Source organism: Beta vulgaris, chromosome 7, assembly GCF_026745355.1.
Source record: "Beta vulgaris subsp. vulgaris cultivar EL10 chromosome 7, EL10.2, whole genome shotgun sequence".
In the NCBI taxonomy this organism is placed as follows: Eukaryota; Viridiplantae; Streptophyta; class Magnoliopsida; order Caryophyllales; family Amaranthaceae; genus Beta; species Beta vulgaris.
Genome location: NC_079208.1, coordinates 60,147,633 through 60,170,205, shown reverse-complemented (window position 1 = coordinate 60,170,205; position 22,573 = coordinate 60,147,633). Strand labels below are relative to the sequence as shown.

The 22,573-nt window shown below is 33.5% G+C and overlaps 3 protein-coding genes across 4 annotated transcripts; 1 reads left to right on the top strand and 2 right to left on the bottom strand.

The window, feature by feature from the left end:
- Positions 1-2,267: 2,267 nt before the first annotated feature.
- LOC104900297 (peroxidase 44) lies at positions 2,268-4,999 on the top strand. Its single transcript, XM_010687688.3, has 4 exons — positions 2,268-2,565; positions 3,299-3,478; positions 3,577-3,742; positions 4,373-4,999. Exons 1-4 carry the CDS (start codon positions 2,344-2,346, stop codon positions 4,780-4,782), a joined length of 978 nt encoding a protein of 325 aa, XP_010685990.2. The 5' UTR covers positions 2,268-2,343; the 3' UTR covers positions 4,783-4,999.
- Positions 5,000-7,222: 2,223 nt separating this feature from the next.
- LOC104900296 (peroxidase 57) lies at positions 7,223-11,837 on the bottom strand. Of its 2 annotated transcripts, XM_048633696.2 has the most exons (5): positions 11,721-11,837; positions 9,096-9,336; positions 8,804-8,983; positions 8,285-8,450; positions 7,223-7,853 (listed from the first exon to the last, which is right to left on the bottom strand). In XM_048633696.2, exons 2-5 carry the CDS (start codon positions 9,318-9,320, stop codon positions 7,429-7,431), a joined length of 996 nt encoding a protein of 331 aa, XP_048489653.1. In that variant the 5' UTR covers positions 9,321-9,336; positions 11,721-11,837; the 3' UTR covers positions 7,223-7,428. The 2 variants fall into 2 exon arrangements, with proteins under 2 accessions (XP_048489653.1, XP_010685989.2); XM_010687687.4 differs by lacking the exon at positions 11,721-11,837 and having other exon boundaries at positions 9,096-9,626.
- A 5,905-nt stretch (positions 11,838-17,742) lies between these two features.
- On the bottom strand, positions 17,743-19,726 carry LOC104900295 (peroxidase 57). The gene is made up of 4 exons (XM_010687686.4): positions 19,416-19,726; positions 19,114-19,293; positions 18,804-18,969; positions 17,743-18,425 (listed from the first exon to the last, which is right to left on the bottom strand). Exons 1-4 carry the CDS (start codon positions 19,635-19,637, stop codon positions 18,010-18,012), a joined length of 984 nt encoding a protein of 327 aa, XP_010685988.2. The 5' UTR covers positions 19,638-19,726; the 3' UTR covers positions 17,743-18,009.
- Positions 19,727-22,573: the final 2,847 nt, after the last annotated feature.

The window sequence follows — 22,573 nt, the reverse complement described above, 5'->3', positions numbered from 1 at the left end:
TAACTGTTACATACTTTCATGCTATAACATATTATATTAATTTTCATCATCAAAACATAACATGTGCATAAAACATAACATGTACATGCACAACACCTCATTTCTCAAAAAAAATCCCTCAAAAAAATTTCGCTTCCCTCCCATATTTCAGCTTCTCTGTAGGTGGCAGTGGCTCATCTTCTATCTTCCACTTTCAATTACGGTTAAGGATTCAGTTACCAAGTAGACTAAATAGATTGACAAATATAATCTCTTTATTTCGTTGTGAATTATTGCAAAAGAATGCTGATATATTCCTCCTTCAACCTCACGATTGAGCACCATCTTCAACCTCACGAACACCATCTTCAACCTCCACGCACAAGTGATTGGATTGATGATGGAAACACGGATTGCTGATGTGGTAGGAGGTTAATTTTGACCTTTCTAAGAAGAAGGAAGTCATTAACATCATGAGGAAGACCAGCAAGGAGGTTACAACAACCTAGCAAAGATATGGGGGTCGGGAATCTCTAGAAAAGAGGATATAAAGCTTACTAGTGAGAAAGTGGTTACATCCTCCAACGACAACATAACATTACAATATATATAGCTCATTTATGTAGCATGTAAACATCATCTCATTGCACCAACACTTTAGCCCAATCTCTCTCTCTCTCTCCGTTATTTTTCTTTCATATTCTTAATTTGCCATCTCTCTTTCTCTCTAACCTGAGTTGCTCATCCATCTTGCCAACTAGGCAAAACCAGTGTACTTGTACTACAAATTGATATTATTATGGTGAATTGGCGGAATACTCATTTCCCCGTGGTTCTCTCCCCATTTAGAGGGTTTCCACGTAGAATTACCGTGTGTTGTTTCTTTATTTATGCACTACATTTCGCTCATTTATTTTGCCAAGTGTTGCAACTTAATTGTTAACCCTCCTCTCAAAGCAAATTAATCATGTTAGTATCATACTTAGGATTTTATTAATAATTATATTTTGGATATATATTTTGATTGTGTCATTATGGCTATGTTGCTTCCTATATTAAATATTGTTTGCTTGATTGCTTTTATCACTCTTTTGCATGTTTCATTGGGAATATGTAATTCAAATCACGCCTAATAAGATAATTTGTACTATCGAATTAGGTTCCTTATCAGTCTTATTATATGTTTAAATAAGTGATCACAATATTTAGCAATTATATGTGCATTAAATATTGAACCAACTTAGCCTAATTCTAGTTTGGAGCGAATTGAATCCTTGTTTGTATGTCTTATGGGGATACAAGGTTCTCTTTATATGAGAATTTTTTTTTTTCTATTAGACCATTTTGAAGTAATTTCATTTATAGGTGGCAAATCGTCGTTCAGATCGGATATGAGTCGGTTCACTCGGGTCAAGTTCTTTTTCGGATAGGTTTATGTCTCTATTTCGGGTATATTAGATCGAGTCATGTTTGGTTCAGATCTGTTCAGTTTTAAGTCAAGCCAATATTTAAATCAAATATATATATGATTAAAATCAAATAATAAGTCAACACTTACAAATAACAAATTCCATAAAAAAAAACAGATAGGATCGAGATAAGATTATTTGATTACCGTAGTTTTTTTTTTTTTGAGAAATAACAAAAACATAAAATTTGGTTGACTTTGTATAATGGCAAATCATAGTTCACGATGTAGTCGGGTTGATTCAGATCGAGTCATTTCGATTAAGGTCAAATTTAAGTCTGTCTGATTCGTGTTGGGTCTGATCTTGGGTCAATTTCAAGTTGCCATTTACGCGTCCAATTCGTGTCTCGGGTCAGGTTAATTTTGCCAATTACAACCTTGTCTCACTGCCCCTAAATTAGGACTTAGGAGTAATAAGGAGTTCAGGGTGTTAGGCTAGCTAGTTCATGCCATAGTGGTAGACGACTAGACATTACCGAAAAAGAAAATTCCCCTTCAAATATTCCTTATACCAATTGACAACCAGCAAATTTCTTGCACTAATTAAGATAATATAACAAAAATTAGAACAATTCAACAAAGACAATTATCTAATGAACAAACAAACCTTTCTCTCCGTCATTTCTCAATTGGGAAAAAAAAATGGAATTATATCGATATGATGCATCTTATTGATTGATTATTTTAGTGGAATGCACGTTGTTGCAGAATTATTATTCGTGCTTACGAGTTATATACAAGATAGTACATGATTGTCCAGGCAAGAACTATTGTAAGCTAGCCTTGAAGTTGCTCTATAAATATTAATCTTCATTTTTGGTACGTCATATCAAAAAAAACAAGATTTATAATATCTTTAGCTAACCCTTTAAACCATTTTTTCTAATTAAGAAAAAATGGCAAGTTCTTCCACCACATCTACACTAGCCATTTTTCTTCTTTGCATGACCCTTGTTGGCCAGTCTTATGGGCAGCTAAAGACTGGGTTTTACATTGGAAAATGTAAGACGAACAACGTCGAACAAGTTATTTTTGACATAGTTAGTCCAGCTTTCGATAGAGATAACACAATTGTAGCTGCTCTTCTCCGTATGCAGTTTCATGATTGCTTTGTTAGGGTAATTTTTCCTTCCAACCTTGCGCGTTACATTACCCATTGCGGAAAATATATTTTGCTAACGTTCGTTTCTGAATAAGTGCAACAGTTTGACGTTTACGTTTGTCAATGCATAATTTTGACTGTTAATATCTCTAATCATGTGTGCGTTTGTAAAATTTATAAAAAGTTGATATGATGAAAATATTCATTGAAACAAATTTAACAATATTTTATATGATCACTTTTGTTTTTAACTTCCTCCGTCCCAAAATATAGTTCCCATTTCTATTTTGGGTGTCCCAAAATATAGTTTCCATTTCCATATTTAGTTCCACATTTTCCCGTAATTTGTCCAGAAAAACCGTATCCCATCATTTTTTTGCTTCTTGAATTTTTTTTCCTTTGTTTATTCAAACAAAATATTATAATTAATGCTCTTTCACCGATTATTCTCCATTCTCTCTCCTAAAATCATCTTTTTCCATACAATATTTATTTAGATAAACAAAAAATCTTTATTATCCCTCTTAGATTCTACTTGCATAAATTACCGTGAAAAAAGGGAAATGGGAACTATATTTTGGGATGGAGTGAGTATATATTAGTAAAAAAAGTATGGTCACAGTGAGGTTTGTGAATAGGGCAAACGTCAAAGTGTTGCACTTAAAAAGAAACAGAGGAAGTATATGTTACATGGTATTTGATTATTTGATATATGATGATTAATGATTTATATATGTTCTATGGAAAAGGGATGTGATGCATCCCTATTGTTAGATGGAAGCACCTCTGAGAAAACCGCTGGAGCTAATGGCAGCGTTAGAGGTTACGAGCTTATTGAAACTTGTAAAGCGAATTTGGAGCAAAAGTGCGCAGGAATTGTATCTTGTGCTGATATTATCGTCATAGCAACCAGAGTTGCGGTCTTCAGGGTACATATATATATACACATTATTGTACTACATGCATGATAGTTTTGTAGTTTTAATACTCATGACTTGATAAATTGAACATACATTCATTTTATCAGGCCCAAGGAAAGTGGTACAGTGTGGAAACTGGAAGAAGAGATGGTGTCGTTTCGAGTGCTGCAGAAGCTAGCTCAAACCTTCCTGGACCAAGCATCCCTGTTCCAAATGCCATTGATTTATTCAGAAGGAGAGGTTTGAGTGCTACTGATATGGTGCTCCTCATAGGTATAACAATTAATTTACGTGCATTAATATGGGTGACATACACATCGTATAATTAAACAAGATTACGTGCAAATGGGTGATTAGGGTCGTCTCGAAGATTTTGGGGCCCCGGTTCTAACATGAAAATTGGGCCCCTAAATCTATAGAAAATAAAGAATATGAAAGATTATAATTCTAAAGATGGAAAGTTGAAAATCTAAATATAAATCATTGACAAATTTATTAAGGCTGGAAAACAAGGGTGATTTCTTCAAATATAACGTAAAATTTTCAAAATAATATATTTTGGGGCCTTTATAATTTTGGGGGTCCTGTGCTATTGGACTCCTTAATTGCACACCTTCATCTACTCCTCTGTGGGTGACATATGGTGCTCCTCATAGTTATAACAATTAATTTACATGCATTAATATGGCCTATATGGGTGACATACATATGGTGCTCCTCATAGGTATAACAATTAATTAACATGCATTAATATGGGTGACATACACATCGTATTATTAAACGAGATTACGTGCAGATAGATATGTGACATACACATAACACATCGTATTGAACAGAATTAGGTAAATAATTTCATATCATTTACAAATACTAACATGCATCAATATGATCATAAAATTGTAGGAGGTGGTCACACTGTTGGAATCATTCATTGCAACTTCTTCCTAGACCGACTATACAATTACCAAGGAACCGGAAGAGCTGACTCAACCATAAACCCATCTACTCTCGCATTCTTTCAATCAAGATGCCCTCGTAGTGGATCAAACAACTTCGTTTTCGCAGATCAAACACCAGGAAGTGAATTTAAGGTAGACAAAGGTTTCTACCAAGCAATTAGGCAAGGCAAAGGTGTACTCGAAATCGATCAACGACTAGCATCGGACTCATCTACCTCTAGTACAGTGAGCAGGCTGTCCATGACTGGAGACTTTGCATTCCAATTTGGTGGTGCAATGGTCAGGCTTGGTCGCGTAGGAGTCCTTACTGGCACACAAGGCCAAATCAGGAGCACTTGCAGCCGTGTTAAGTGATAACTTTTTCCGATTTTTGGTTCTTCTTTGATGTTACTTTCATTGCTTAATTTGTATCCTTGCAATGTTGTTATTTCATTATTACTTCATTTGTTTTATTTTGATTCCAATATGTTGTTCTTGAGTAACAGTATGTATGTTTGTTTTATCTTTGGAATACGATATAAGTTCCAAAGTTTGCCATGTTTGAGAGTTAAAACATGGCTAATTCAATACACAAAAGAAGTTATATATTGAACTAAATATTTTTTCCTCACTTTGCATAAAAGCTTTATGTAGTTGTATGCATGATCTCACTTTATTATCCATAACTAGTTTTTAAGCCTGCGCTATGCTTGGAGTAATTATAATATTCATTTATTAACATTTTACTTTATAAATATAACATCAAATATTACTTGGTTTGGTAGTTTATATTTTGGTGTAGAAAGTCAATATGATGCATTTACTAAAAAACTAACAAATCGATTTCAGTGCAATGCATATTGATTCTGTCGAGCGGTTGAGCCTACAATTAGCGCTAAGACATTACAAAAAGAGTTGCAATTTTACAACTTAAGTCATTGAATTCGAATATGTGCGTGGTATCTTTCATGTTGATCAAGTAATAATACTCAATACCTTTAAAGGAAATTAGAGTTAAATTTTTCTAAAAAATTCTAGCCCCAAAAATTAAATTAAGAGATCGTAATTACTTTTGTTATAGTCCACTTTATCTTATAAGATACTAGCAATAATTTATACAAGCGATATGTGCCTTTTTTTTTTAGAACATAATTTATAACTTTTTTGGGCATAAACAAAGGTAAATTTTGAACATTAGACACGTTTTTTGGGCTATCTAATTTTGTTGATTAACTTAGCCCGTGTTTTATTATTTATTTTATTTACACTTTCTTTAAGATTTTTAAAATTAAAACTAATGAGCAATAGAAGAATGTTACGCAAATGTATTAAGTATTTCTTATATTTTTATCAACAAAATATATTGTTCTAATTAAATTATTTCACTTTGTTAATTGATTGTATTTTCCTTTTTGATATACTACTTGATTGTGTATTGATCGATCAAATATTTGAATTTGATTTTCTTTCATCTTTTTTTTTTGATAGAGTAGTTGATTTACCAAGTAAGTAAATTTATTGGAGACACTATAGCTTTCCCTTCTCTTATATAATAGAGAAATACATTGAAGGTTTGCTTAGACCTAATAGAGGGTATAAGAACCTTAATTGCCTTAATCAGAGAAGAAAAATTATTTGTAGATTAATTGAACCTTATCCTTTCCAAGTGATCACTTCTTTTAGCAATTTTCAAATGCTTATCTTGTTTTTTTAGGGTGTTAGATAGAAGTATATACGAGGATATGGGAAGGAAAAAGGAGAATTAGGAGAGAAAATGTATTACTCCCTTTGTTTCTTTTCTTCCTGCTTAAAATCTTAACACTATTCATAATTGGAGAGAATTTTCTAAATCATTTTCAACATATGATTAAAAATATAGTCATGTGGGGTCTTGTTAGATTCGTCTTAATGAATATATATTTTATTAATATATAATCATTATAATTTTTACTATTACACAATGAAAGATATTTAAGGTTAAAGATGTGAATTGACAAACGTGAAAGTCAAAATAGAAGGAACAAAAAGGAACAGAGGGAGTATATATATTGTACCAAATACTTTTTTTTTTGTTTGTCAAAAACTCTAATCAAAGAAGCAAATGAATAGAAAAAGAATTCCAAATAATTAAGTATAGATGGGTTAAAAAAAATGAACCCCACACATTGAAGTGTATAAATAAAGAATAATCTAAAAGGAGAAGTGTTACTTTCTCTGTCCCATAATACACTTCTCATTTTTGATGCATTAAATTTTAAAATGTTTGACTGAATGTTCTCATTTATTTATATATATAAAAAAAACATATTCATGTGGGATCTTGTTAGATTCGTCTCAATGTTTAGTTTCATAATATCAACTTTTTATATTTTTTATTAATACAGAATTAAAGATATTAAAGATCATAGTTATGTCTTGAAGACTGTGTCAAAGAAAAGCACTATATTATAGAACGAAGGGAGTAGCTTTAAAAAAAAAGGCAACTAGCATAAATTCTATAAAAGTGACGGCTTTTTGCTTACTTACAGCAAGTGTTAAAATACATTGTAGAAAGAAAAATAATTCACAACAATTTTTGAAATAAATAGATATCTCAAGCTATATACTACCTCTGTTTTTATTTAGTTGCAACATTCACCTTTTTGCACAAACTTTAAAGAGTATAATTGACCCACTTGCCCCCTGCTACTAGTACTGATCAGGTTCAAAAGAGTAGGTAAAGTAAGGGTAATATAGTCAAATTATCCCAAAAGCTTTCCTAAAAAGGGAAATGTCGTTGCAACTAATAAAAAAACACCTAAAAGTAGAAATCGTGGCAACTAAATAAAAACAGATTTAGTATTAAGTACAAAATTTATTCCACAGGAAAACACCTCCCAGTTTGTATTGCTTATTTCCAGGAAGCCTACGTAAAAAAACATACACAACTATGACAGCAAAAAACCAATAAATCATACATTGTCATTCATATATATGAACTAGTGAACTCTCTTCCGAAATGAACAAAAGAAATGGTAAGTATCAATGCTTGCGGTAATTAACAGCACCACAATACTTTCTAATTTCTCCTTGCTTCCCTGTTAAAACGCCGATTCTTCCCATGTTAACCATGGCTGGACCAAACTTGTTGTCGAAGTAACCTGGAGCATAGGCTAGCTTTTTCACAATACTGTTGGTAAGTGGAGAGCTTCCTATATTTGCATCAACACCAAGAATTCCTTGGTTTACTAATAATTGCTTGTAGTAGGTATTGTCCATGCGATAATGACTTCTTGGATTATAACTAAAGTACACGTTGTTGTTATGACCTTTCTTGTTTGGACATCTTTTTCTTAAGGCATAGAGCATATCGGTATTCATTCTTGCATCTGGCTTACCAGTGTTGTGATAGTTGTATAGACGATCTTCAAATTTGTCACAATGTGTAGTTCCGACAGTATGTGCTCCTGTATGATCGAAGTAATTAATTTTTTTTAAGGTACAAATAAAAGTTAGGTCACCTTTTTTCCAAGGAGAAACCGGAGTAATTAATTAATATACTTTTGGCCGAAAATTTAAAGTAAGTGAAAAATGAGAAGATTAGGGTAATATGGGGTAACATTATGGATAAAGTAGAAGGAAAAAGTTTATCAAAAATGATATGCTGCACCAAGGATGTCTTGGCATAGTGGTTAAGATTGAGGTGCTGTGAACGATAGGTTATAGGTTCGAATCTTCCCCTCTTTGTACTTTGTACTGCCTTCCTTCGTGGCTCTATGGATAAAAAAAAATGATATGCTGCAACTAGAAGGAACTACATTGGGATAGACGAATATTATATTGCAATAATTAAGATATGTCTTGAAAGTAAGGTAGATTTTGATGTTTAAGTACATACCTAGAAGAACAACGAAGTCCTCCTTACTTAGTCCTCTTGAAGCAAATAGATTTACAGCGTCACGTACTGGGATGTTCTCTGATGGAAGATTTGCAAGAGCTTCACTTTTATGTGAAACAAGACCATCTCGTCTTCCTGTTTCTACGTAATACCATTTACCTCCAGCCTAAATTAGACATTTGTACTATTAGTTTCAGATATATTATGATAATGATTGTAATTGGTGATAAAAATATTATACAGTATGAGTAGAATTGGCAATTTGAGTCAATAGATCGTGTGCGACTTTGGTTTCAAGTTCAAACTTAAGAAACTTATATTACTAGTTCAAAGGTAAAACTTAAGAAATTTAAAAACTATGATGGCATTGCGCAAATAAGTACATGCACTAGCTCTAAGAATGCAATTAACAATTGACCATGAAAAGAAAAATTCTCTAGTAAAACCATTTGCGGAAAAATATTTACAAGATCACATGATTAATTAGCGGGCCATAAATATTAAAATTTTGATACTTACCAAAAAGACAGCACTTCTAGCTGCGATATTAAGCACATCAGCGCAAGAAACAACCCCGGGACAAGCCTTCTCTAAAGCTGCCTTTGCAGCATCAATAACATAAAAGCCTCTAAGGCTTTGATTTGGATTTGCTGTTTTTTCCGTTTTTGGTCCGTCTAGTAATACTGATGCATCACATCCCTTCAAAAATAAAACAAAAAACACCATAATGATCATTATATACCAACTAGTTAGTAATTAATCGCGATGCCTAATCACACAATCAAATTAATTAATGCGCGAATTTACTTACCCTAACGATGCAATCATGGAATTGTAATCGGATGAGACCAGCCACAATAGTTGGATCCTTAGCAAATTTAGCCTTAACTACGTTGAAAATAATTTCTTCAACGTTGTATTTCCAGCACTTTCTCTTGTAGTAGCCTACGTACAATTGCTCCCCGTGACATGCGCTAACAAGGGTCACCAAAATGAGCCCAAGAGCCAAGACTAACGATGAAGAGGTGCACCTCATTTTCTCTATCTACGTTCTTCAGTTGATAGAAAAATTGAGGTGTTAATATGATCAATTGATGAAATTTGCTAAGAAACTCTCCCTTACTTATAGTGGAGCCAATTATATATTTCAAAAGAATATTGTTGCAGCTGGAGTCGATTAATTTGCATGTTAGTACTATTATTAGTAATTTTATTCGAGGGTGTAATTTGCATGATTGCAAAGTATATATGTCACATGAACGTGAAGAAATATTGCATATAATATATATGTCTCGTCATGAAGCTAACATTATGGCTTGATTAATGATTGATTATCGATTATGATTTTTTGGCTTGTAGCAGGCCGGTCGTATGATTGATACGGTGATACCTTCCAGAACAGACATGCTTCTTGACTCTAGGATTAATATAAAAACCCTCCGTTTCAAAATATAGTTGTTGTTTCTATTTTGGGAGTCAAACTTTAAAAACTTTGACCAAATACTCTCACTAATGTACTTACAAAAATATACTCATGTGGGGTCTTGTTAGATTCGTCACAATGTATACATTCATAATATTAACTTTTTATATTTTTTTTACTAATACGAAATAGAAAATATCTTAGGTCAAAGGTACGTCTTGAAGACTATGCAAAAAGATACATGAACTACTCCCTCTGTTTCAAAATACGCAAAAGTCTTATAAAAGACCGTCTCACGTTAACACTAACGTGAGACGAGTCTGTTTTTCCTCCAATTCTCAGCCTCGGTCTTTAATTATGGTTTTATGGCTGATAGTTGTGATTCTGCCTATTAGTTATTGTTTTCTGATAAATAGTTATGATATTTGGGTGTTTAGTTATTTATTTTTTACACAGAAAACACACAAAATTGAGATTATCTTTGTGCAATTTCACCATCTTGAATCTCTCCAATGGCGGAAATGTTGAAGAAATTTCAGCACTTCTCAAACACAACTGGGAAATTTTAATGGGTTCGTCAAATATCACTAAGAAGCTAAACCTAGATTTTATTCAATTTGTTCTTCATCATAATCAGTTTTATGATCCAACTAAACTTAAGGGTTTCTTCAACTGGGTATTCATCAAAATTTGTTTTCTTTCTCAAATTTGGTTGTTCTTCTTTGTAATCCTATATGTTTCCTCTTGCGAATGGGGTCATTGAACGTATGTTCGAATCCCACGACCTCCTCCCTTCATGGTTTTTGATTTCCTGGCTAGTTGTGTGAGGGTATATAATAGATGTGGATCGAAATCTTTAGTTTTTGATATATTGATCAATGTTTGTAAGAAAAAAGGTTTCTTGATTGAAGTTGCTAATGTGTTTTTGTGTGTTAAAGATGGTGATTTTTGCCATAGTCTGCTTTGTTGTCATTCTTTGTTGTCTGACTTATTGAAGAAGAGCATGCTGAGTTTGTTTGGGAGGGTTTATGATAGAATTAGTGCATTAGTTTTTTTTTGAGAAAGACATGATTATTTATACGTGATGTTGAAGTTATGGCCAATAAGATGCATTATAATTTGATTATTATGATATAACTAATATACTTCAGCGCTTAACTATAAACTTCAGCGTTTAATTAGTATACTCCAGCTACTAACTAATATACTCCGGCGCTTAACTAATATACTCTAGCGCTTAACTAATTCATCGAGAAGCAATTTAAGACTAGCATAATTAATATGTGCAAGCACTTAACTAATTCTACTGCTGGTTTGATGCATGTGCGTGATGTCAACATGACATCAGCGGTCTCACGTTAACACTAAGGTGAGACCGTCTCTCCAAAAACGGACTCTTCAAAATATAAGGCATTCATGCTTTACGAAAATTTGTTTTGACCACAAATATCTTTCATAATATGATATATAAAAATTATACCATTGGAATCGTCATGAAAAATACTATAATAACATTAATTTTTAAATTTTTTTATTATCCACATAAATTGAGAGTAATTAACGGCCAAATCTCGACCTCGAAAATCATGCGTGCCTTATATTTTGAAACGGAAGGAGTATATTTTGGGATAAAAGGTGTATATTTTACTAATTTTCATTTGTTGGGTTCATTGATCTTGATATTAAGTTGACCTAGGTTTTGCGTCTGTTTTTCCAAAGTCGTATAATTCTAAATTACATAATCGCAATTTGGAAAGAATAGAGCGGCAAAGGCACATGCATTAGCGAAAAATGCGAGTTTTTTTTAGTATATTCACGGATTTAATATAAACGCTTAGAAAGATACGCGTAGCTTTTAGCATTATTGTGTTTGAATGGTTCAAACCTAGCATACATGATCTGTTAAGGATATCTTAATTTGTATTTGTGTTTTCGTTTGTTAATAAGAAGATAGAAGTTAACAACTCATTGTTGCACCCTATCATTGCTTAAATTATGGATAGATAATCCTACCTATAGGAAACATCGATATGTCTCCAAGCTAGCTAGGCTCCAATGATGCAATCATAACCACCTCTAGCTCTCTTTCCCCACATCAACTCGGCAACTCCCCATCACTAGAACCACCAACATTCTCTAAGTTTAATTGCATGTTACCTATCTCACCACTCTATTCTCCTCCTCTTCCAACACCTCTCACCAGCCGCGTACCACCAAGAATCCTTCACATCAACACCACAGAATTATAAAGATAATCATGTTGTCGTGAATTGAAACTTTCAATTACAAATTTGAAATGGTAAAAAGGAGGAAATGGAGGGTCATGAATTTGCTATTTCTGTCAACCCTTTCTCGAATGCTACCCAAGTAACGAGTCCTGGTATCGAAACTCACCCTAATCCTAAGCGTAGGATGCAAAATAGTCTCTTTTTACTTAGCATAATGCCGACAATATAGTATAATATCAGGTTTGTTAGGCAATACTAGTTTAAAAGGATGTGAAACTGATAAGTTAGCTAAAACTGATAAAGTAGTAGTCGAAACTTATAACATAAGGTAGCTAATTAGATAGGTTAACTTTTTGGCAAAATTAGTTGCTTAAGTTGATAAATTATTTTGGCAAAGTTAGTTGTAATCAAAATTTTAGAAATATTTTTCAAAATTTTAAGTCACTTGATTTTAAAAAGTGAAAAATTTTAATTTATCTATTTCAGACATTTTAAGCACCTAAAGTTTACCCAAACACTTATTTATTTTAACACCTAAAACATTCTTAACAACTTTTTAAGACCTAAATTGCTTCCCCAACATAGTAATCAAGGGACAAATTAAAGGATTAATCAAGCCAATATAACTAGGAATCTTCCTGACCCCTAGGCCAAAGAGAACCAAGACTCTGTTCTTTTGGACTGAATTAATAAAAATAAAGTTCAGTTTAGACAAATTCATTTCAGTTTAATTCAGTTCAGATTAGTTCAGTTCAATTCAGTTCAATTCAGTTCAGTTCAGACAAATGGATTTCAGTTCAGTTCAGTCCAAAATAAAAGAGCCTAATTACACATTGAGGGTAACTAGTAAGACTTTTGGGATAATGAGGAAAATCCTAATTATGATACTACGTATGAATTGTTGCGCTCGGTCTTTTTTTTTTGAAAAAAAAAAAAGAGGTGCAGGGGGTACTAGTGAATCCCTATCTCAGGGAGAAATCACTAGACACCTAAACAAGCGAAATCCCTATCTTAGGCTGAAACCACTAAAAACTAAACTATAAAGAAAAGAAAAATAAAAAATAAAAAACCTAGACTAGCTTCTCAAGGAAACAATACAAAGATTGATGGCTAGAGCCAAGGACTTGGCTTCAATTCTTCAAGCTTTATTTAAGTGGGAAAGGATGTGCAACTATCCGACCAATCACCCCCTGCAATGAATAAGCTGATGACGATGAAACGGGGTTGGTCCACCACGATGTCGAAGAGAGCAGATTTGGCGAAGAAAACGCCAAAAACAAGCCAAAGCAAGATCGATGTCGACGGCGGATATAGCTTATGCAACGGCAACGGTTGTGGTCAAAGTCGATGAAGAACCACCGACTAGGGAAACACTCATCATCATCGTTATGGCAATATCACCCCACTAACGAAGAGAGAGAAAACGAGAAAATCTTGTTTTAAATGAAAACCTTCCTATAGGGTGCGGCAAGACTTATAATGCATCTCGTGTGTTTCACACTATCTGATTTCCCCAGAATGCCATTAAACCACTTATTTATCATTTTGTGGTACAACCACGGAATAACCCCAAAACGGTCGTAAGAGTTGGCTTTATGCCTGTTCAAAGTCGTGGAAGTCCTTAATATACCATCTTATGTCACCTCGAGGAATCCCACGACATTCGGTCTACGGCTCCCGGGGAAGTCTAAAACCGAGACATATAGCCTTCAATTTTGACCGTTTTAGGGCTCTTCCAGGCCTAGTTATATTTTTCGTCGAAAACTTTCCTATGGGTGCGGCACAACTTATAATGCATCCCGGGTGCTTCGTTCCATATGAATTGCCCCATAATGTCACCAAACCACCAATTTATGATTTTGTGGTGCAGCCATTGACTGGCTCCGAAACGGTCGTAAAACTTGTTCTAATGCCCGTATAAAGTCGTAGAAGTCTTTAATATATCATCCCATGTCCCCTCGAGGTATCCAACAACATTCGGGGCACGGGTCCCGGGTCCCGGGGACGTTTAAAACCGTGACTTATAACCTTCAATTTTGATCGTTTTAGGGCTCCTCCGGACCAGGGTATATTTTTCGCTGAAAACCTTCCCATGGGGTTCGACACGACTTATAATGCATTCTGGGTGCTTTGCACCATCTGAATTTCCCCATTTATGATTTTGTAGTGGAGCCACTAAGTGTTCCCGAAACAGTCGTAAAAGTTGTTCTTATATATGCCCATTCAAAGTCGTGGAAGTCATAATATACCATCTCTGTCCCCTCCAGGAATCCCACGACATTCGGTGCACGGGTCCCGGGGACGTCTAAAACCGTGACTTATAGCAATCAATTTTGATCGTTATAAGGCTCCTCCGGACCCCGTTATATTTTTCGCCAAAAACCTTCCTATGGGGTGCGACACAACTTAAAATGCATTCCGGGTGTTTTGCACAATCTGAATTGCCGTAGAATGCCAACAAACCATCGATTTATGATTTTGTAGTGCAGCCACGGCATGGCCCCGAAACGGTCGTGAAAGTTGTTCTTATGCCCGTTCAAAGTTGTGGCAGTCCTTAATATACCATCCCATGTTCCCTCGAGGCATCCCACGGCATTCGGTGCAGGGGTCCTAGGGACGTCTAAAACCGTGAGTTATAGCCTTCAATTTTGACAATTTTAGGGCTCCTCTAGGCACGGTCATATTCTTTGTCGAATACCTTCTTATGGGGTGCGGCACAACTTATAATGCATCCTGGATGTTTCACACCATCTGAATTGACCCAGAATGCCACCAAACGACCAATTTATTATTTTATCGTGCAGCCATGGAATAACCTGAAAACGGTCGTAAATGTTTTTATTATACCCGTTCAAATTCGTGGGAGTCCTTAATATACCATCGCATGTCCTCTAGAGGCATCCGACGACATTCATAGCACGAGTCCCGTAGACGTCTAAAAGTGTGACTTCAATTTGGACCGTTTTAGGCTCTTCCGGGCCCGGTCATATTTTTCGTCGAAAACCTTCCTATGGGTGCGACCCAACTTATATTGCATCTCGGATACGTTACAACATTTGATTTTCCCCAGAATGCCACCAAACTACCATTTTATTTTTTATCGTGCAACCACGGAATAACCCCAAAACGGTCGTAAAAGTTGTTCTTATGTCCATTCAAAGTCGTGGAAGTCCTTAGTATACCATCCCATGTTCCCTCGAGGTATCCCACATCATTCGGTGCACGGCTCCCGGGGGCGTCTAAAACCGAGACTTATAGCCTTCAATTTTGACCGTTTTTGGGCTCTTCCGGGCCCGGTCATATTTTTCGTCGAAACTTTTCCTATGGGTGCGACACTACTTATTATGCATCCTGGGTGCTTCGTACCACATCAATTGCCCCATAATGCCACCAAACCACCCATTTATGATTTTGTGGTGCAGCCACGGAATGACTCTGAAACAGTCGTAAAAGTTGTTCTTATGTCAGTTCAAAGTCGTGGAAGTCTTTAATATACCATCACATGTCCCCTCGAGGCATTCGTCTATCATTATACTTCATATGCCACAATTTGGGAGTTCATCACATGATTTACTTTAGCTAGTTATTTTTCCATAATATGTATAATTTACTTCCTCCGTTTAGAAATAGTTGCACCATTTGTATAGTGTTCACTATTCACATCTTAGGGCATGTTCTCTTCGGCATAAAACAGCTGAACTGAACTGAACTGAATTGAACTGAACTGAATTGAACTGAACTGAACTGAACTGAACTGAACTGAACTGAATTGAACTGAACTGAACTGAAATGAACTGAAATGAATAGTGATATGTGAGAGTAAAAGTATTGTCAAGAGCTGAACTGAACTGAACTGGTCTGAACTAAACTGGTCTGAACTGATCTGATCTGAACTGAACTGAATTGAACTGAAATGAACTGAACTGAATTGAACTGAACTGAACTGAAAATAAGCTGGGGAGAACAGGCCCTTAGACTTCAATTGTCTTTGGTGATTTATATTTTAGGAGAAACATAGTTATATGGGATCTTGTTAAATTAGTCTTGATGTATATTTTATTAAAATCGATTTTTTTTATAATTTTTACTTATTAATAATAAAATATATTAATGCTTCAAATCATGTGTCAGTAAACGTGAACATATGAAATGATGCGACGATTTCTAAGAAAGTATATTTCTAAGTTCTAGTGTTTTCTAGCTTTGGTTTTTTTTTACTGAGAGAATTTTACAATTTGGATGTCCGGTTATAGTTCATGCTAACTGTTTGCCGAAAGTATAGTTTCTATGTAATCATGTGCTTAATCAGAATTTTGGTGTACTAGTTTAAAAAAAGGTGGAAGATCACCCTCAAAATAAATGAGGAAAAGGATGTTTCCCCAAACACATAGTGAAATCCTCCATCTATACGCTCCACACATATTAAATCATATAGAGTTAATCCTGAATAATCAACGTCTGTATGCTTAGCTTGAATATTATTCTATCAAACATCATCATCATTTCATCACCATTTGTCTACAGTCTACTGGTGTCTTCTAGCTTTACTACTCAATTGTCTTCTTTCATATTTGCACATGTATCAATTTTTCTTGCTGCTTTTTTCATCTTAATGTACCCTACTACTATATTTGTGCATGATAGCACAATTTCTGCACCGACACATACATACAAATGCTTCAGAATATAATCATCCTAAATCTCATGAAATTCCTCCTAAATATCAGGATTTTTCAACATTCTTACCATTTTGTACTTTACTCAGTTGGAAAATCTATTATACCTAGTTCATCTGAAGTATCTTGAGTTAGGTGCAAGTAATGCAAATAAGAAAAAAAAAAAAATAGGAGTAAAAAAATAGCTATAATTAAGTACGCATAACACTTCCAAGTACATAATGAACATGGATCTTTAGATGTCAATTGATGGGGAATTTGCTTTAGTTTAATTTAATTTGAGTTGTTGAAACTTGAGTCCTTGACCAACACAAAAGTAATTACTATGTACTTCCTTCGTTTTCTGAGTGTAAAATATTTAATTTTGTCATAGTAGTGTTTTTTCAGTTGTGACATTTAACTTGTTTTTTTATCATATGATAGGATGACCTACTATTTTTATGTTACATCTACTCTCCCCTTATTTATATATCTTTCACTTTTTCCTTCCTTTTACACGCCTTCTTTCGACTCTTTGTAATTTTTTTTCTAATTCGTGTACAAAACAAATGTGTCCTTTTTAAAAAAAAAAAAAGGAATGTAACTATGGATAAAAAGTTCTAACTTCATTTTTTGAAAATGTATAAAGTTTGAAATTTATAATCCCGTCATACACATAACATGTACACCTAGAAAGATTCAATGTATGAGTTCTTCTATGACTAGGGTTTAGTAGGTAAAGTATGCGCTTAATCACAATCAATTTATCGCTGGAATATATATATCTTAACATCCCTAATTTACTCCTTTTTTTTTTGTTGTAGTACTAAAAGTTACGACTATATATAAAGTATATATACTCTACTATAAATTAAAGTTGTAAGTAGCCATGGTAGATCATATATGAGATATATATGATAAACCTCTAACAAGTAGATGTATTAGATACAGGTTTTCGTATAACAAATTAAATAATGTTTGCATATGTAAAAGTATTATTTGTGTTATTTTTCCCTTATTTGTTATACGAAATACAAACAATATTTGTAATATAAACAAACAATACATATTACACGAAAACTTGTGTGAGATATATCTACCCGTTATAGGTTTATCAAACCTCGATCATATATACTATTGAACAATCGTACAAGTACAAAAGCAACTCTTTCTTTTATTATAATTTTGCATAGATAGCAGCACTTGTTTAGCTTGTTGTTTCACACAAGCAATCAATATTACAGTAATAAGCATCTTTTATCTTTAAGGTTCAATCCAAAAATGAAAAGACAACAAACGAATAACTATAGATTTTTTTTTTTAACTAGATACATATACATTACATGAATGACAGCAATAATTATGCCTCGACTGTAACATAAATGATGCTATTATGAATAGAAACAAACAAGGAAAAGTCTAATTAACATAACCACAATGTTTTCTTATCTCCCCTTGGTTGCCAGTAAGGACTCCAATTTTGGACATTTTCTTCATTGCTGGACCAAATTGATTAAGAAAGTGATGAGGATCATAGGCTAATTCCTTCACAAGGCCTCTTGTAGCCGGACTTAATGCTAAATGTTGATCAATCTCTAAAACTCCTTTGTGTACCAAAATTTGTTTGTAGTAAGCATTATCAATCTTGAAATGGCTCCCTGGTGTTTGATCAAGGAAAGCTTGGCGGTCCGTCGTCGGATCATGTAGAGGACATGTTTTCTGCAAGAGGTTTAGTAGAGTTGGAGCTATGGTTGCATCTGGTTTTTTAGTATTTCGAAAGTTATATAGACGTTCTTTGAATGAGTGACAATGTGAAGTTCCAACTGTATGTCCACCTATAACATTTATAAGCAAGCAAGCAACTAGAAAATTAGGGCCTGTCAACTGAACTGATTGCAACTGAAATGAACTGATTGCAACTGAACTGAAAATAAGTTGGGGAGAACAGACTCTTAGACGATCGAGTCACCAATTAACATTATATTGTTATATATACTATATATATATGATAGCTTATATGATCTTCCTTAATTTCGTTTCTATTTCTACCCTTTGCAACTTTTCATCGTGTTATCTCATATCATTTAAGAATATAAATAAATTAATTCCAATAAGTATTTCTGACGATCAACTTTTCATATAGAGAACTAAGATAGCAACGGGTCATAAGTGGAGATTATCGACAGTAAAAGTTCAAGAGGGTTACTTCATACCTAAAAGAACGACGAAGTCTTCTTTATTAAGTCCTCTCTTAGCAAACATCTCAATGGCTTTATGCACAGGAATTGTTGGAGGAGGAAGGCTTGCTTCTGCTTCACTTTTTAGTGACACACGCCCATCTCTTCTTCCTGTCTCTACTTCATACCATTTTCCTCCAGCCTATATAATTTTAACAAGAAACTTAGCATAATAAGCTAGTTGTAGTATTTATGAAAGTTTACATAGAAATCGAAATTATTACAAAATCGAACATATATATATATTTATGTGAAAGATAGATAACTCAAATTATGTCTTACATACCAAGAAAATAGCAGCTCTAGTAGCTACAACAATAACATCGGTACAAGAAACAACTCGTGGACAAGTCTTCTCAACAATTGCTTTAATATCATTTACAAGATCTAGTCCAGCAAGACCTTTATTTACTCGTGCTTTATGCTCGGTATTCTTCCCCCTAAGTAAAATTGATCCATCACATCCCTGTTCAAATTGAATTAGCACAACATTTCACATATAGTTAGTATACGTATATCAACATTTAATTTGTTAAATGACAAGTTAAAAAAATAAATTTTCGATTGTATAATAACATACATACGTACCCTAACGAAGCAGTCATGGAACGATAGTCTAACAAGATCAGACACGACATCTGGATCACTTGCGATTTTCTGTTTCACTACTCTATATATTACCTTCTCGATATCATTTTGCCCACATTTGCCATTGTAAAACCCAACTCTTAGTTGTCCATAACACTGACCAATTAAGCTCAACAAAATGAGCACAAGGGAAAGCGTCGAGAATAACCAAGCTAATCTCATGCTTTTTTTTGTTTGTATATGTACACCCTACACTTTTGGAGATTCAATGAGCTTGACTTTTGCAAGGTATAATGAAACTAGGTAAGTATGGCTTGTTATTTATAGTGAAGCTAACTAAGCGTCGATGTATATAGGATATTTTTTTGGAGTTTAGCTAGACTAGTTAATTACAACTAATAATTTTGTCATGTATATAGAGAATTTTCTTGGTGTACAAAAAGCAATTAATTAATGGATGAAATTGAGATCCATATATATATGGTTTAGACGTTTAGATATGGAGTATCCCCCATTCAACCATAAAATTTTACACATACAATTAGGCTCCCACTAGGTAGATTATTTTGTTGACGAGTTTGATCTCGTTAATTTTGTTTTGAAATGTATTAGACATAGGTTATCTAACCCTTTAGTAGACCAAGATGATTTTTACGGAAATTCTCAATGATAGGCTCCTATTCTTGAGAATGAGAATAACCAGTGGCAGATTCAACTTTTTTTCTTCTTATTGCTAGGTATCAATTTTTCTAATTCACCTAAATGTAACGGACTTAAATGTTAAGTTCATGTTTAGTTTTAATACTTTTGTTAAGTTTTGTCTATGTCCTACTAACCATATCTAAGCCTATCATTGGAAATTCTCAAAAATAAAAGTTTATCAGTGAAAAAATTCCCTAATTTCTATTTATGTTGTAAGGAGGCATGTGGGCGGTATTGTCGACACGGGATTGGCCTGGATTACATTTATAGGCATCATTCTTACATGATTTTATCAACTAATTAAACTAGTAAACAAGCTAGTTATTTCCCTCTTTAATTGCCATCCACAAGTGAGGACAAATAATTTTGAGAACTCCCTCTATATCTAGACATAAAGCATGTGCACTTCTTGATATTTTGCTTTGGCCACTAATAATCCCTTATAATATGGACAAACATTGTGAAATGATATGGATTATTAGATTTATTATCTTTATAAATTATGATAAAATTTTATCATAACATTTAAAAATGAATATGGAAAATAAATAATTGCAAAAGTTCAAATTTTAATCTTTTGCATACCTTATAAAAAGATTATGGAGAGATCTAGCAATTAATTAGTTATTCAATTTAAATTAAGGTATTAGTTAAGTTAACCTAGCTCACAAACGGGAAAAAGATTAAAAAAAAAAAAAAAAAAAAAAAAAAAAAGAACCTTAAATTAGGCGATGATGTCTTATGTTTATGGAACGAATATTTGACAGACCAAACTTTATTTTTAACCCTTAATCTCTTATGTACTGTTGTTTTTCATTAGTTTAACTAAAACGAATTAGTAAACTGTTTATAACACCACAAGTAGACGAATAGAAAAGCTGATTAGCAGAAGAGGACATCAGAAAATCGATATTTAATTAGCGGTGGTTAGGTATCAATAGTGTCCATGCAAAACATGACTTTTATTCGTTTTCCTTTTTACGTGCACAACTAACTAACTATTGCTGATATTTGCTATCGATGAATAGTACGTAGGACCATGTGTAACACCCCCAAATTTCTCTCTTTATAAAGAATATATTTTAATATAAACACTTGAGAAACTTGAGAGTATTACCGCCACGTGATAACGTTAAAGGCTTTAATACTAACTACTAACTGAACTTTAAACTAATGCAGCGGAAATAACTTAAATAACTTCTCTTTATTAATATAACTTTATTGTTCAACTATATATTGTTCAACTATAACAATACAAATAAAGAAAATAAAATAACAACTCCTTGACTAATTATGATTCCTCACTAGCTCCCCCATATGAAGTATGCATCAACCTGTAAATCTGCTCACCAAAAGGGTCATCACAGGGACAAAGCCATAAAACAAAACAAAACAAAATGCGTGTCAGTAAAAATACTGAGTACATGTATATGCGGAAATTTAAATACTTTACTAAACATTCAAAATACTCATATAAACCTTCCTTGGATACTTGAAATAATTTGTATAAACTCCTTGGATACTTGTATACTATAAAGTATATAACTTTGATAAAAATCATTTTTCCTTGCCTAGGTACCTTGCCTAAAGTGTGCACACCCCCCAAGTTTAGTATTCCTTACTGAGTCTATTACGAGGGGAACTACCTTGTCCACATGACTTATACAAAAAGTACATGGGTAAATAATATAATAGCTACCGTTCTTGCTAATAAATAACAAGCCGTGGCCTCTTTATAATTGTGATCATAAAAGATCATATAACTAAGAAAAATCTTTCAGAAATAATCCTCCTTTATAAGAATAGTAATTCTTTTAAAACGTTAGCCATATAAAGGCATAATATCAATAACTTGTTTATAAAATAACCTTGGAACAAAATCATGTTTAATAACGACAATATCAACCATGATAACTACAACTTTAGTATTAAGGTTATATAACAAAAAGGCAATAACTTACTGAGCATATCTAACAAATCTCTAGATATTAATCCATATCACTAGTCTTACACGTAGATGTAAATCTTTAGCATTACTAAAACATGATGAGCATTCATATATTTTTTTTTATCAACTGCCACTCAGCCAGATACTACTCTATATACTTAATTTAGATGCAAAGAAGTCAGTATATAGTATAGAATGTATAATCAGGTTTTGACGCAAATATTCATATGCGGCATACAAAAATTTGAAATATAATTACTTTAGATGCATGGAAGTCAGATGGCTAGAGTGGTAACAGTTCTTATGCGTGCATAAAAAAAATCATGTTGTTCATATTAAAGCATTAAACAAATAAAAACATGTACATCAATAAAAATTTAACAGCCCTAGAATATTTAAAATATCTACATATACACGCACCTTTAATAATAATAATACTAGGAGGAAAAAAATAGAGAAGGTAGGCTCAGAGGGAGATAGAGTTTAAACTTGAGAAAAGAGATTTATT

Excerpts from the sequence above, each read along its gene's own strand:
- LOC104900297 (XM_010687688.3), top strand. The coding sequence starts at position 2,344 with ATGGCAAGTTCTTCCACCACATCTACACTAGCCATTTTTCTTCTTTGC. Across the intron at positions 2,566-3,298 it reads TTCATGATTGCTTTGTTAGG|GGATGTGATGCATCCCTATT; the intron begins GTAATTTTTCCT and ends TCTATGGAAAAG. Across the intron at positions 3,479-3,576 it reads CCAGAGTTGCGGTCTTCAGG|GCCCAAGGAAAGTGGTACAG; the intron begins GTACATATATAT and ends TCATTTTATCAG.
- LOC104900296 (XM_048633696.2), bottom strand. The coding sequence starts at position 9,320 with ATGAGGTGCACCTCTTCATCGTTAGTCTTGGCTCTTGGGCTCATTTTG. Across the intron at positions 8,984-9,095 it reads TCCATGATTGCATCGTTAGG|GGATGTGATGCATCAGTATT; the intron begins GTAAGTAAATTC and ends TTATTTTTGAAG. Across the intron at positions 7,854-8,284 it reads GGACTTCGTTGTTCTTCTAG|GAGCACATACTGTCGGAACT; the intron begins GTATGTACTTAA and ends TCGATCATACAG.
- LOC104900295 (XM_010687686.4), bottom strand. The coding sequence starts at position 19,637 with ATGAGATTAGCTTGGTTATTCTCGACGCTTTCCCTTGTGCTCATTTTG. Across the intron at positions 18,970-19,113 it reads CTAGAGCTGCTATTTTCTTG|GCTGGAGGAAAATGGTATGA; the intron begins GTATGTAAGACA and ends AAAATTATATAG. Across the intron at positions 18,426-18,803 it reads AGACTTCGTCGTTCTTTTAG|GTGGACATACAGTTGGAACT; the intron begins GTATGAAGTAAC and ends TAAATGTTATAG.